This window comes from Myxocyprinus asiaticus, chromosome 17, assembly GCF_019703515.2.
Source record: "Myxocyprinus asiaticus isolate MX2 ecotype Aquarium Trade chromosome 17, UBuf_Myxa_2, whole genome shotgun sequence".
Classification (NCBI taxonomy): Eukaryota; Metazoa; Chordata; class Actinopteri; order Cypriniformes; family Catostomidae; genus Myxocyprinus; species Myxocyprinus asiaticus.
The window spans coordinates 30670950-30686379 of record NC_059360.1 but is presented as its reverse complement, the minus strand read 5'-3'; the positions used below and the strand labels follow the sequence as shown (position 1 = coordinate 30686379).

Here is a 15430-nt window from a genome sequence, read left to right as displayed (position 1 = left end):
TTCATGTCCACCAATAAAAGATGACCAAGCCAATGAGAGTAAGTTATGGGCGGAGCCACACGTGTAGCCACGCCCATATATGTTGCCCCGCCCCGTTCTGCAAGCTGCAGCCAGGGATACTTGGAAATAACCGGTCCTCCTTAAACAAAAACAAAAAAAAAAAAAAAAATGGTGGGTGGCATATAGGACCTCCTGCTTATTTTCATTGGCTGGATTTTTTAAAGGTACAGCTTCACTGAAAATATGAGGCTGTGGTCAGCAGGTATTTGACTAGACTGTTGACATTTGTAAAATTATTTTCAAAGCATCATTTTTAATTAAGCTTTTTATAAAAGATGCCCGTGACCATAAGGAAGTCTGCAATTTATATAAGACCCATCCATCCCATATTCCAGGTTCATGTGAAAGTCTGTGTAAAGATGACGTTAGACAAAGTTTGCTATTGAGATTTGATTTTCTTTATCACTTTTATTATGAATCATCTAACATGTCATGTGTAACAGTACTCGCATACAGTAACTAACTCCGACTGTTCCCACACTATTTTTAAAGGCTTTATTAAATATGGCGCCATGCTGTGACGTAGTTGATAAAAAGGTGACAATATTAACATTACACTTGCTTGTACATTTCTTTAGTTATGAACCCTAGAGCATCATAGACTTATTAAATCATTATTTGTGTATTACTATATATATATATATATATATATACACTCACATTTTATATTCGTTTTTTATAATTTTTGTAATTTTTTACAATTTTTGTAATTCACTTTTAGTATTGTTTGTGCCCTGGAAGCTTCTGTTACCAAGAAAAATTCCTTGTATGTGTAAGCGTACTTTGTAATAAAGCTCATTCTGACTGTGATAATTTGCTAGATGTATGAATCCAAGAACATAATATAAAATGGGTAAAGTATATTGCCTATCCAATATCGTATGTCCAAAGCCCATAACTGTAAAATACAATTTATATTCTCAAAAGAAGATGGTGATAGGTTTGAGTAAATGATGGACTAACAAAATTAAACATTACATCATGCTTCATCATTGAGATTTGAACCTCAGTACATAGCGATACACAGATACAGTGTATGCCAGTGCCTATTTGCATGGCTATTTTATTTCAAATAATCTAAAAAACCAGAAAACATTCTGCCATGGAGGGACTCATACACTAACGAAATTTGCAAAACCACCATATTCTGATGTGTTATGTTTGAAATATGATCCTCGGAACACAGCCATCCACACATCTGCAGAGCCCATAATTATATTATTTCAAATATTCTCAAACAAACGAGATCGTAGTGGGCTAGATAAATACATTCACTGACAAAATCATGCATCACGTTATATTCTGATGTCAGCGTCATTAACTTTGACAGCACTAATAAGAATATAAAATATCAAGGTAACCACCACTTCCCCTGAGAGAATATGTATTGTTTGTAATGGACTATTTCAGACTTTTCTGAGAATTCTGTGGAAAAGAAATACATTATTACGTGGAGATGGGATGTGAAGAAATTCAGTTTTAGATCGAAAGGCAGTGCGGAAATGTTTATTTTTATAAAATAAATAAAAGAAAAGAAAAAAAAAAAGTCAAGTGTCTGTAGTAACAGAATCATTTATCTGAAAAAAAAAAAAGTATTTGTGAAAGTGAAATTAAACAGTTGTTCATTTTCATAGGGGAGGAAGCTTAAATTTGAAGCAAGGCTGCAGTAATGTAGATCTTTTTTTTTTTTTTCCTCAAAGTCCTGACTGCAATATTGCTAAGTACAGTGAACTGATGCTAAGCACATAGCCACCCTTGGAACTGAAAATATTTCAAGGTAATTTTATTCAATTTAAAGCAGAACTTGAATTGACTGAATAATATATGGAGACAGATGCATTATTATAATTTTAAGACAGCAAGGTTGGACACATCTGGGATAGCATGAGGGTGAGTAAATGATGAGAGAGTTTTCATTTTTGGGAGAACTATCCCTTTGTTCTAATCGTGAAATTGAAATATTCTTTTTAATAAACATGTAATTTACATGACTTTTAATGTCTTGATATTAAGTTTGCTACACAAACACACATCTTGATAATTTGCTACACATCTTAATTTAATTTAAGTTTAAACACTGGCACCTGCCAAAATTAATATTTTCTGTGGGTGTAGCGAAAAAGAAAGAAATCAGAATTTATACAGAATTGCTTCGAATAAACAATACCCTGTCAGTGCAAAGCTCTGAAAAATGAACTGGGTGATATCAAGTTAAGTCATTTTTATTTGTAAGCTATAGCGCTTTTCACAACACACATTGTTTCAAAGCAGCTTTACAGGAAATCATGAATTAAAAAAAAATAAAAAAAATAAAAAAATTTAACTAAACTGTAATATCTATAGAGTCATCATTGTGTAGTTTGATTAAATATGATTGTAAATTGTGTATAGAAATTAAATTATTAAATAATAATTGTATTTAGAACCCCAGTGAGCAAGCTGATGGCGACTGTGACAAGGAACACAAAACTCCATAAGATGTTGGTTAATGGAGAAAAATAACCTTGGGAGAAATCAGGCTCACTGTGGGGGCCAGTTCCCCTCTGGCTAACAGCATGAATATAATGCCAATATTAGTTATTTGTGTGCAGTGCAAGTCATGATTTAAAATTAGTAAATTAAGTAAGAATTAAGGTCCAGTGTTTAAAAAAAGATTTTTTTATGATCTTTAAGATTAATGATAATGTCTTTGAAGTCTATCTTGGATTAACTGCAGTTCACATAGATTCATTGTCCTTTGTTAGCTGGCTGATGAAGCCTTTTGTTGACAATTAAATGAGTCTATGTATTCCATTTCAAGAGTGTAGTCCATCAATAGACAAAGGTGATGCAGTCAGAGATCAATGAGGTGATTCGCAGTTCAATCAGCAGGTCATTTCAGTGAGGTTCGGTGGGGTCTATCCTAAGTCCAAGGCAGTTCAGGCAGTATGAAGTATCTGATGTCTTACAGTTGGAGTTGGCATCATTTCATCCTCTGAAGTCAAAAGACTGAAGTGATGTATGGCTAGCACCAGATGTAGTTTGTCGTCATCACTCAGTGACAGGTAGCAGTGGAGTCCACTATATCAGATAAAATGGGCCATCAGGTAAATTGGGCAGAGAAGGTTGAAACTATTTTAAATAAGTAACAGCTGATTTCATTGGTCTTAAGTTTGCTAAGGTAGGTGGGGCAAATAATTTCAATGAGGTTAGATTGGGAAAAACATAGGATTAGTGCAACTATAAAGGTTTATCTATCCAAAAGAAAATATTCAATATCTAAAATTAAGGACTCATAAATTATGTCATAATGGTCTCTGTAAGAAGAAGAAAAAAAATCTGTAGTTTACAAAACAACATAATTTGATGAAAAAGATTTAGTTGCTAGCTCGTTTTGGCAAACCCTCATCAGCTAAAATGGGCCAAATGTCTGCTAAAAAAGGCCATTGTTTAAACCTACTTAAGCACTATTTTGATGATTCCTTTAAGTCTTAAAATAATATTTTAAGAATCCAAATTCAAGTTTGGATGTTATTTTTTGTAAGTTATGAATTCAGTATCCATAAATGTGCTCAGATACATGCAACCACCTCTCACTCTCTCTCTCTCTCTCACATACACACACACACACACACAAAGAGCTTCTCACAGAATGGAAACATTAGTTAAGTGAGTGTTAGTAAGGGTAGTTGCCTTTTTAATGTCATATTTTGTTCTTATTCTAACATCCACAAATCCACCTTAGTCTCTGTCAACTCATCCTCCCCCACTACACACGTTAACACATTTATTTGTCTGAGGAAGAGTGAGATGCTTGAAATGTCACTTAGGAATTAAAATCCTGTTCATGGGAGTTTTCCAGGTGTGCATTTACTTTTTTCTCTATTATTGGATTGGTAGTTGTTTTGGATTCTGCACACTATTTTTGCTTGGTCTTGGATGTGCGTGCCTTATTTGTACTTTTATTTTTTTAATTTGTTTTTTACATTTATTTGTAATGCCATAATACATTGCTTGTAATGATTTATTAAATTGAAAATAATTGTTGAGCATTATTTCTTTGTTCACGATGGGTTTGACATTTAATTTGACCTGAACACAGCAATGATGAAACTAAGAGAAACGAAGACTTCTGACATTTAAATAGCTTTGAAATTGAACAGTTTTTTTTTTTTTTTACATTTTATGTAACAAACAAAGAGCAGTCTAAAAACTGTGCATAGACAGTGTAATGCTGTTCTATATGATTTACCAAAAAGTGGCCCATTTTACTTCACATCACCCTTGAAGAAAAATTAAGGCACTGTCAATATTCAACACAAGAGAGCACAGAAAAGTTTTTTTAAACTAATGAAATAAATCTGTAGTGGGCAGAACTGATAAACAGAAAGTTGCTGGTTCAATCCCCACAGCCACCACCATTATGTCCTTGAGCAAGCACATAACTCCAGGTTGCTCCAGGGGGATTGTCCCTGTAATAAGTGCAATGTAAGTGACATTGGATAAAAGCACCTGCCAAATGGATAAATGTAAATCTTTATTATTTTACATTGACAAGGAAACACATTGACATAATATGATGATTGAAGACAATTTTGGCTCCAAATTTCTTATAGTATAACGAATTTACATACAAAAACAAAACTATCAAAAAGTAGAGACTTCATGATTCCACTTTGGCCCAGTGCTTTGTCATGGATACAATTCCATCCAATTTCAAGGTACTGTTCCATTACTAAATCCTGTGGGATTTTGGGATTGCCAGCGCCATAGATCCTCACCTGTGTCATGAGATAAAACAGTCAGATTAATGATGAGCTTTCAGCATGCACCATTAAGACTGGGTTTGCAGTTTAAATAATCCATTCACATTCTCATTTATTCTTGCAAACTGCAGAATTAAAACCTCAGTTTCCACTCACACATTCTCTCCAGGCCATATTCAGCTTTCCAGCCCAGCTCTTTCTCCGCCAGACTGGGATCTGCATAGCAAGAGGCCACATCCCCACTACGCCTAGGAGCAATCTGATAGTCAATCTGGGACCAGAGAAAAATATATATAAATATATACATTTATATTGTTTATATTCAGTTCCGTGGATAAGAATTATTATCATCATGATGGCGCCGCGGATGGCAGCCTCGGTGTGGAGCGCTTATTTGTTGTTCAGGAGATGCAGGCGAGGAAGACGAGCCGGTGCGCTGGTCAAACTCCGTCAAAGGGGCTTTCGAACAATGCTGCCGAGCATTCATCTTGCGAATCTCTGCTCTCTTCCTAACAAAATGGACGAACTACATCTCCTCACCCGCACAAACAAGGACTTTTCAACCTCTGCTGCCTTGTGCTTCACAGAAATCTGGCTAAGTGAAGCCATTCCGGACAGTGCGTTACATCTGCCGGGCTTCCAGCTGTTCAGAGCGGATCGCATTGCGGAGTTAACGGGGAAAAAGAGAGGTGGTGGAACATGCTTTAACATCAATGAAAGTTGGTGTACAGATGTAACAACGTTAAAGAGGATGTGCTGTCCTAATTTGGAAGCGCTCTTTATTAACTGTAAGCCTTTCTACTCGCCGCGGGAGTTTTCCTTGTTTATTCTGGTGAGTGTGTATATCGTGACAAACTCGTGTTTGAATGCGGGGCTGCAACAGCTGGCTGATCAAATCACAGACAGGGAACAACAATACCCGGACTCAGTTATTATTATTCTTGGGGATTTTAACAAAGAAAATCTCACATGTGAACTGCCCAAATACAAACAGCACATTACATGCCCCACCAGAGACAGGAACATACTGGATCATTGCTACACAACAATAAAGGATGCATATTGCTCTGTCCCTAGAGCAGCTTTGGGACTCTCTGATCACTGTCTGGTTCATCTTCTTCCAACCTACAGGCAGAAATTAAAATCAACCAAGCCAGTAGTAAGGACTGTAAAGAGATGGACCAATGAAGCAGAGTGGGAACTACAAGCCTGCTTCGACTGCACGGATTGGAGTGTTTTTGAGGCTGCAGCCACAGACCTGGACGAGCTCACAGATACTGTTACATCATATATCAGTTTCTGTGAGGATATGTGCATTCCTACTAGGACTTATTTAAAGTTCAACAACAGCAAACCGTGATTTACAGCAGAGCTCAGGCAGCTTCGTCAGGCCAAAGAGGATGCTTACAGGAGTGGGGATAAAGTACAGTCAGGCCAGGAACACACTGAACAAGGAAATCAGAGTGGCTAAAAGAAGATACTCTGAGAAGCTGAAAAACAAGTTTTCAGCTAATGACCCTGCATCAGTGTGGAGTGGCATAAAACAACTCACAAATTACAGGACTCCTACCCCCAACCCTGTGGTGGACCAACAACTGGCTAACGACCTGAATGTGTTCTACTGCAGATTTGAAAGGCCCAATCACACACCCCACACCCACTCTGACCTTCACTTCACATGAACACCAACACCTCCTGCAACCCCCCTCCTCCCGCTACTGAAACTACACTTAAGATCTGTGAAGATGATGTGAGCCGCGTCTTTCGGAAACAAAAGACGAGGAAAGCTTCAGGCCCAGATGGCGTCTCACCAGCGTGTCTTCGATCCTGTGCTAACCAGCTGGCCCCCATCTTCACACAGATCTTCAATAGATCACTGGAGCAGTGTGAAGTCCCATGCTGCTCCAAACGCTCAATCATTATTCCTGTCCCAAAGAAACCAAAAACCACAGGACTTAATGACTACAGACCTGTTGCCCTGACATCTGTGGTCATGAAATCATTTGAGAGGCTGGTGTTGGCCCACCTGAAGAACATCACTGGACCCTTTCTAGATCCCCTTCAATTTGCTTATTGAGCAAACAGGTCTGTGGATGATGCAGTCAACATGGGATTGCATCATTTCCTGCAACATCTAGACAGACCAGGGACATATGGAAGGATCCTTTTTGTGGACTTCAGTTTGGCTTTCAACACCATCATCCCAGCTATACTCCAGAATAAATTACACCAACTCTCTGTTCCCATGTCTATCTGTCAGTTGATTACCAGCTTAGTGACAGACTGGCAGCAGCTTGTGAGACAGGGGAAACTCACTTCCAGCACCTTTACAATCAGCACTGGTGCCCACCAAGGATGTGTGCTCTTCCCCACTACTCTTCTCCCTCTACACCAATGACTGCATCGCCAAGGACCCCTCTGTCAAGCTCCTGAAGTTTGCAGACGACACCACTGTCATCAGCCTCATCCGAGATGACGATGAGTCTGCATACAGAAGGGAGGTTGAACAGCTGGCTGTCTGGTGCAGTCAAAACAACCTTGAGCTGAACACGCTCAAAACGATGGAGATGATTGTGGACTTTAGGAGGAACACCCCAACACTGACCCCCCTCACCATTCTAAACAGCACTGTGGCAGCAGTGGAGTCATTTAGGTTCCTGGGCACTACCATCTCACAGGACCTGAAGTGGGAGACACACATTGACTCCGTTGTGAAAAAGGCCCAGCAGAGGTTGTACTTCCTTCGCCAGCTGAGGAAGTTCAACCTGCCACAGGCGCTGCTGATACAGTTCTACTCAGCGGTGATTGAGTCTGTCCTCTGCACTTCAATAACTGTCTGGTTTGGTTCAGCTACGAAATCAGACATCAGAAGACTACAAAAGGACAATTTGGACTGCTGAGAGGATTATTGGATGCTCCCTGCCCCCCTTCAAGAACTATACACTTCCAGAGTGAGGAAAAAGGCTGGAAAAATCACTCTGGACCCCACTCAACCTGCCCACTACCTTTTTGAACTGTTGCCTTCTGGCCGACGCTTCAGAGCTCTGAGCACCAGAACCGTCAGGCACAGGAACTTTTTTTCCCCTCAGGCTATCCATCTCATCAACAGTTAAATTCCCCCATTGAGCAATAACTATGTGCAATACACAGTTTAGTCTTTTTTTATATTTATAAAAATATATTTATTTTTACATAACAGATAAAATATTTGTATTAGATTGCACTACATACACTATATTGCCAAAAGTATTCGCTCATCTGCCTTTAGACGCATATGAACATAAGTGACATCCCATTCTTAATCCATAGGGTTTAATGTGACGTCGGCCCACCCTTTGCAGCTATAACAGCTTCAACTCTTCTGGGAAGGCTTTCCACAAGGTTTAGGAGTGTGTTTATGGGAATTTTTGACCATTCTTCCAGAAGCGCATTTGTGAGGTCAGACACTGATGTTGGACGAGAAGGCCTGGCTCGCAGTCTTCGCTCTAATTCATCCCAAAGGTGCTCTATAGGGTTGAAGTCAGGACTCTGTGCAGGCCAGTCAAGTTCTTCCACACCAAACTCGCTCATCCATGTCATTATGGACCTTGCTTTGTGTACTGGTGTGCAGTCATGTTGGAACAGGAAGGGGCCATCCCCAAACTGTTCCCACAAAGTTGGGAGCATGGAATTGTCCAAAATCTCTTGGTATGCTGAAGCATTCAGAGTTCCTTTCACTGGAACTAAGGGGCCAAGCCCAGCTCCTGAAAAACAACCCCACACCATAATCCCCCCTCCACCAAACTTCACAGTTGGCACAATGCAGTCAGACAAGTACCGTTCTCCTGGCAACCGCCAAACTCAGACTCGTCCATCAGATTGCCAGATGGAGAAGCGTGATTCGTCACTCCAGAGAACGCGTCTCCACTGCTCTAGAGTCCAGTGGCGGCGTGCTTTACACCACTGCATCCGACGCTTTGCATTGCACTTGGTGATGTATGGCTTGGATGCAGCTGCTCGGCCATGGAAACCCATTCCATGAAGCTCTCTACGCACTGTTCTTGAGCTAATCTGAAGGCCACATGAACTTTGGAGGTCTGTAGCGATTGACTCTGCAGAAAGTTGGCGACCTCTGCACACAATGCGCCTCAGCATCCGCTGACCCCGCTCTGTCATTTTACGTGGCCTACCACTTGTGGCTGAGTTGCTGTCATTCCCAATCACTTCCACTTTGTTATAATACCACTGACAGTTGACTGTGGAATATTTAGTAGCGAGGAAATTTCACGACTGGACTTGTTGCACAGATGGCATCCTATCACAGTACCACGCTGGAATTCACTGAGCTCCTGAGAGCAGCCCATTCTTTCACAAATGTTTGTAGAAGCAGTCTGCGTGCCTAGGTGCTTCATTTTATACACCTGTGGCCATGGAAGTGATTGGAACACCTGAATTCAATTATTTGGATGGGTGAGCGAATACTTTTGGCAATATAGTGTATGTGTATATGTATGTATGTACGTACAGTGCATCCAGAAAGTATTCACAGCGCTTCACTTTTTCCACATTTTGTTATGTTACAGCCTTACTCCAAAATGGATTAAATTCATTATTTTCCTCAAAATTCTACAAACAATACCCCATAATGACAACGTGAAAGAAGTTTGTTTGAAATCTTGTACATAAGTATTCACAGCCTTTGCCATGACACTCAAAATTGAGCTCAGGTGCATCCTGTTTCCACTGATCATCCTTGAGATGTTTCTACAACTTGATTGGAGTCCACCTGTGGTAAATTCAGTTGATTGGACACGATTTGGAAAGGCACACACCTGTCTATATAAGGTCCCACAGATAACAGTGCATGTCAGAGCACAAACCAAGCCATGAAGTCCAAGGAATTGTCTGTAGACCTCCGAGACAGGATTGTATCGAGGCACAGATCTGGGGAAGGGTACAGAAAAATTTCTGCAGCATTGAAGGTCCCAATGAGCACAGTGGCCTCCATCATCCGTAAATGGAAGAAGTTTGGAACCACCAGGACTCTTCCTAGAGCTGGCCGCCTGGCCAAACTGAGCGATCAGGGGAGAAGGGCCTTAGTCAGGGAGGTGACCAAGAACCCAATGGTCACTCTGACAGAGCTCCAGTGTTTCTCTGTGGAGAGAGGAGAACCTTCCAGAAGAACAACCATCTCTGCAGCACTCCACCAATCAGGCCTGTATGGTAGAGTGGCCAGACGGAAGCCACTCCTCAGTAAAAGGCACATGACAGCCTGCCTGGAGTTTGCCAAAAGGCACCTGAAGGACTCTCAGACCATGAGAAACAAAGATTGAACTCTTTGACCTGAATGGCAAGCATCACATCTGGAGGAAACCAGGCACCGCTCATCACCTGGCCAACACCATCCCTAAAGTGAAGCATGGTGGTGGCAGCATCATGCTGTGGGGATGTTTTTCAGCGGTAGGAACTGGGAGACTAGTCAGGATCGAGGGAAAGATGAATGCAGCAATGTACAGAGACATCCTTGATGAAAACCTGCTCCAGAGCACTCTGGACCTCAGACTGGGGTGAAGGTTTATCTTCCAACAGGACAACGACCCTAAGCACACAGCCAAGATAACAAAAAAGTGGCTCCGGGACAACTCTGTGAATGTCCTTGAGTGGCCCAGCCAGAGCCCAGACTTGAACCCGATTGAACATCTCTGGAGAGATCTGAAAATGGCTGTGCACCGACGCTCCCCATCCAACCTGATGGAGCTTGAGAGGTCCTGCAAAGAAGAATGGGAGAAACTGCCCAAAAATAGGTGTGCCAAGCTTGTAGCATCATACTCATAATGACTTGAGGCTGTAATTGGTGCCAAAGGTGCTTCAACAAAGTATTGAGCAAAGGCTGTGAAAACTTATGTACATGTGATTTTTTTTTTTTCATTTTTTTTTTTAATAAATTTGCAAAGATTTCAAACAAACTTCTTTCACGTTGTCATTATGGGGTATTGTTTGTAGAATTTTGAGGAAAATAATGAATTTAATCCATTTTGGAATAAGGCTGTAACATAACAAAATGTGGAAAAAGTGAAGCGCTGTGAATACTTTCCGGATGCACTGTATGTGTATAACTATTTTTTATTATTATCTATGTCTTGCTGCTGTTTTTGTATTGTTGTACACTGGGAGCTCCTGTCACCAAGACAAATTCCTTTTATGTGTAAGCATACTTGGCAATAAAGCTGATTCTGATTCTGAAGAATGGGTTTTTCCCTCACCTTTCGACCTGAGGCTTTTTCCATTGCACTGACCATCTGTAGCACAGAGTAGCCTGTACCTGTGCCCAGGTTATAAACCTACTCAGAGACAAAGACAGGCAGTTAAAACTGAGAAGTATTTGAAAAATTGAGAGAATGAAAGAGAAAGAAAAAGAGGAAGCAAGAATATCATATACCTTACACCCACAACTGCCATTCAGTTTCTTGAGTGCAGCGATGTGTCCCTTTGCCAAGTCCACAACATGGATATAGTCTCTCACTCCTACCCAGGAAGAATAAATAAGAGTGAGAAAGATTAAGATATAAATAGCATGCTGAAAGCCAGAGGTTTCCACGGTCATATTCCACAAATATGAATTTGATAAAATAAAAAAAGTAATCTAAATTTCCACTGCCAATAACTTCTTCTAATCATGCTCAGCTCTAAAAAAATTCATAGGATACAAATTGCTCTTTGTGAGTGAAATCTCAAATTATTGTATTTTCAGTACATTTTTTTTAACTCAGATTTCTTGTATCACCTGTTCCATCAGGTGTATTATAGTCATTTCCAAACACATTCAGGTGCTTTCGTCTGCCAACAGCAACCTGCCAAACACAATAAAAAAAGTCATTACAATACGTAAACAAACATGTGCATCTCCTAAGCTTTAAATGGTCAGACAGGTTACCTGGGCGACATAAGGCAGAAGGTTATTTGGGATTCCCTGTGGATCTTCACCAATCTGTCCTGAGATGTGAGCACCAATGGGATTAAAGTACCTGAGTAGCACAGCATTCCAGTCCTGCAAGACATTTGATCAGTCACATACTTGCAACACACAGTCAAACACATGCAAAGTGTCATAACCGAGGGCCCAGTTACCTTCTCTGCCGAGCAGTGGTCCCTGATCATTTCCTCTATGAAGTACTTGGTCTGGCCGTAGGGGTTGGTACAGCCGCCCACTGGATGCTGCTCATCAATAGGGAGTTTCTGGGGGTCTCCATAGACCGTGGCTGAGCTGCTGAATACCAGATTATGCACCCCATGAGACTGCATCACCTGGTTCATGCATACACACAGGACCACAGCCAGTAAAGCATTCCTTAAGAGCAAGAAGCACTAACACACACAATTTGCACAAAGCCTAATCCTTAACATAAACATTCAGTGGAACTCATGGGGAAAGCACGGTTCAAAAGCACAAACAATCCATTTCATGCATAAAACTGATCCATGCATAAGGACAATTCATGCACAGACACATCTGGACAAGCACTTTTTTTACATTGCAATTTGTATGTCTTACCTCCAGCAGATTGATGGTTCCTGTGAGATTGACTTTGTAGTATCTTAAAGGTTGTTCTACTGATTCCCCCACGGCTTTCAGTCCTGCAAAGTGCATCACTGCATAAAAGGAATGCTGAAACACAAAGAGCAGATAGGAAACAATGTAAACCTTCAATCACTAGGTGGCACTGTTACACATTAATGCACCAAGAGGGTTCAGAAATTTCCACAATCAAGAGCTTTCTTATTATGACACAGGAGCCAAAATTAGTCTTAGTTACTGTTAATGTTACTGAGAAGCTTTGTCTAGAAACAACTGTTATGAGACAGATAAAGCAGGCACTGCGCTCATAATGAGAAAAAGCATGCTGACTGAATATAGAACAGCATTATTATTCTGAGCAAGTAATGGCTATAAGCTAGACTTTGTTTTCTTTTCTTTTTTACCTTTTTAAATATATTCTCCAGTCCAGCTTTATCCAGAAGGTCCAGCTCATGGAACTCAATCTGAGTGTTCAGAAACTTCTCTATCCGCCGCAGACTCTCTGGAACATCACCCTCTCCTCAACGAAACACACACAAATATAAATGGCATTAACCTTTGAAAACATTATCAGAACACCAAGAAACTTCTTAGTTTTGTCCGGAATTAAAAAGCATTAAAAATGAAAAATAAACAGTTCATTATAGAATTAACAGCCACAGTGCACATACATAAGTGCTAGGTTGGGCTGGTAGTGGTGCTCAAACAGATGTTTTGATAAGGTCACAGAGCTAGTGTTTACACTTCAGGAGAATCAATCTATGAATGGCTTACAGTTGTCTCTGAATATTAAAGGAATATACTGGTTACAATAACACAAGTTAAGCTCAATCGATAGCATTTGTGGAATAACGTTGATTACCATGAAAAATGTCCCTTCTTTTCTTTAAAAAAAAAAAGCAAAAATCAAGGTCCACAGTGAGGCACTTACAATGGACATTAATTTTTGGGCCAATTTGTGGAGGGTTTAAAGGCAGATAAGTACATCTTTTTATAAATATATTTTATAAAAGTACTTACATTAATTCTTCTGTTAAAACTTGTGTATTATTTGAGCTGTAAAGTTGTTTAAATCGTAGTTTTTACGGTCTTTGCAGGGTTTTGGCCATTCTGTCGTAATGGCAACAAAGCTGTAAAATTAGATATATCTTTACACAGAAAAGGTGAGCAAGCGATTTTATCACACTAAAATCATGTTAGCATGCATATTGTTTAGTTCTTGTGGCTATACTTTTGAAACTGTGAGTATCATACATCCGTGTTTAGAATGTGGAAGTAAATGATAGCAGGGTAAATTTCTATAGCACTGAATGAGAGGCCACAGTTAATATAATTTTCTTTTACCCGTTTGCTCCTACAGCAAAATAAAAAATCCACCATTACGCTTTCAAGGCTTTCCAAAAGAAGGGTGGATTACAGCAGTCAGAAGAGAGAAAGAGGCCACATTTTCTGTTACTCTCTCAGCAGCTGTATTAGAAATTCATCGCAGCTGTGGTACCTTATTCCAGGGTAATATAATACAAAGTATAATTGTATAAATTTACACAATCATTTAAAAATTGCAAATATAAATAAGTTTGCTAGATTTGCACTGCTTAATGTGGGGGAAACGCATCATCACAGTCTGTGAAAAGGGTCCATTCACTTCTGTTGTAAGTCAGTGCCTCACTGTAACCTAGTGCTCTCTTTTTAAGGAAAAGGAGGGACAAGCCTAAATTAATTTTTGTGTCGACTGAGCTTAATTTGTATTGAACACAGAATATTTAAGATGGGATAGAATTTTAACACTGACAAATTTACACTTCACCTACATGTTTAGGTGTTCCGACTGTAAAATGATTTTCCCAGAAAACACCATATTATAGGCCATCCAATGGCCCACTGTGTTAGCAAGTCATATCTGAGGCTCCTTTGTAATGCCATGTGATTTAAGGGCTCAGTACACCTCCATGACCCCTTAATAATGCAGTGTGATTTATTGAAGTCTGTTTACCTCTGACAGCATTGCTGAAGTTATCGATGACCACAGGATGATAACCAGCCTCAATGAGCTCCACAACACAGTGGCTGCCAATGTATCCACCCCCTCCTGTCACCAGGATCTTCTGACGCATGTTGAGAACCTTTATTACAGATAGAGACACACACAAGACTGGTAAAAGGTATGTGGGTGTGTCCCCTTCCCTTACTCTACTCAAACTGGACTACGTGGCTCCAGACTCGTCACTTGCAGTATCCTGTTCCAAACAAGACATGAATAGGGCCCTCTCACTCATTAAATGACGCAATTGTCACATAAGAGCAGAATAACCTCGAAAAACGCTCAAGATATGTTATTAATCGACGAATCAGGCACAATACAAACTGACAAAACTAAAGAGTCCTGTGTCCACGTAAAGCAACATTTTCGATCAAGAACAGGCCAGTCAGTAACAATAATGAAAAAGTCGCAGAACACAAAATCAATGGTGAAAATAGCATTTTAATATTCAGACTACTTCTAACCCAGAAAGACTTCAAAAGTCACCTGACTGAAGAAAGAAAGATCCCACCTGCACGAACAGTATTAAAACAAACAACCTCTACAGGTCACATTGAGATCTATTCATACTCACCCTGTTGATTAATGCAGATCAATGAGGCTTATTGGGGAACCCGCGGGTGACAGGCAGTACAGTGACAGGCGGAGAGAGTTTGCTGGCGTTTATGGGTCTGTTTAGTAGTTTATTCATTCTCGCTTCCTGGTTTGAGGGACACGTGGAAGTGTGTGAAGCTGCTACTGCAAGTCCACTGTGATTCGCTTGCAAAGGAAAAGTCTTTTTAATTTGTTCTTTTGCGTTTCTGTCACGATTCATATGTAACTAAAGTTTTATATATATATATATATATATATATATATATATATATATATATATATATATATATATATATATATATATATATATAGTTTCTATCTATCTATCTATCTATCTATCTATCTATCTATATAGATAATAATAATAATAATAATAATATATATATATATATATATATATATATATATATATATATATATATAGATAGATAGATA

General features: G+C 39.7%; 1 protein-coding gene across 2 annotated transcripts; it reads right to left on the bottom strand.

Moving 5' to 3' along the window:
* Positions 1 to 4559: 4559 nt before the first annotated feature.
* gale (UDP-galactose-4-epimerase) lies at positions 4560 to 15122 on the bottom strand. Of its 2 annotated transcripts, none has more exons than XM_051723514.1 (11): positions 14976 to 15122; positions 14354 to 14483; positions 12765 to 12880; positions 12337 to 12450; positions 11913 to 12089; positions 11719 to 11832; positions 11569 to 11635; positions 11224 to 11309; positions 11048 to 11125; positions 4962 to 5076; positions 4560 to 4820 (listed from the first exon to the last, which is right to left on the bottom strand). In XM_051723514.1, exons 2-11 carry the CDS (start codon positions 14472 to 14474, stop codon positions 4756 to 4758), a joined length of 1053 nt encoding a protein of 350 aa, XP_051579474.1. In that variant the 5' UTR covers positions 14475 to 14483; positions 14976 to 15122; the 3' UTR covers positions 4560 to 4755. The 2 variants fall into 2 exon arrangements, with proteins under 2 accessions (XP_051579474.1, XP_051579475.1); XM_051723515.1 differs by having other exon boundaries at positions 12765 to 12877.
* Positions 15123 to 15430: the final 308 nt, after the last annotated feature.

Excerpts from the sequence above, each read along its gene's own strand:
- gale (XM_051723514.1), bottom strand. The coding sequence starts at position 14,474 with ATGCGTCAGAAGATCCTGGTGACAGGAGGGGGTGGATACATTGGCAGC. Across the intron at positions 12,881-14,353 it reads CTTCAGCAATGCTGTCAGAG|GAGAGGGTGATGTTCCAGAG; the intron begins GTAAACAGACTT and ends TGTTTCGTTGAG. Across the intron at positions 5,077-11,047 it reads AAAAAGCCTCAGGTCGAAAG|ATTGACTATCAGATTGCTCC; the intron begins GTGAGGGAAAAA and ends CTCTGGTCCCAG.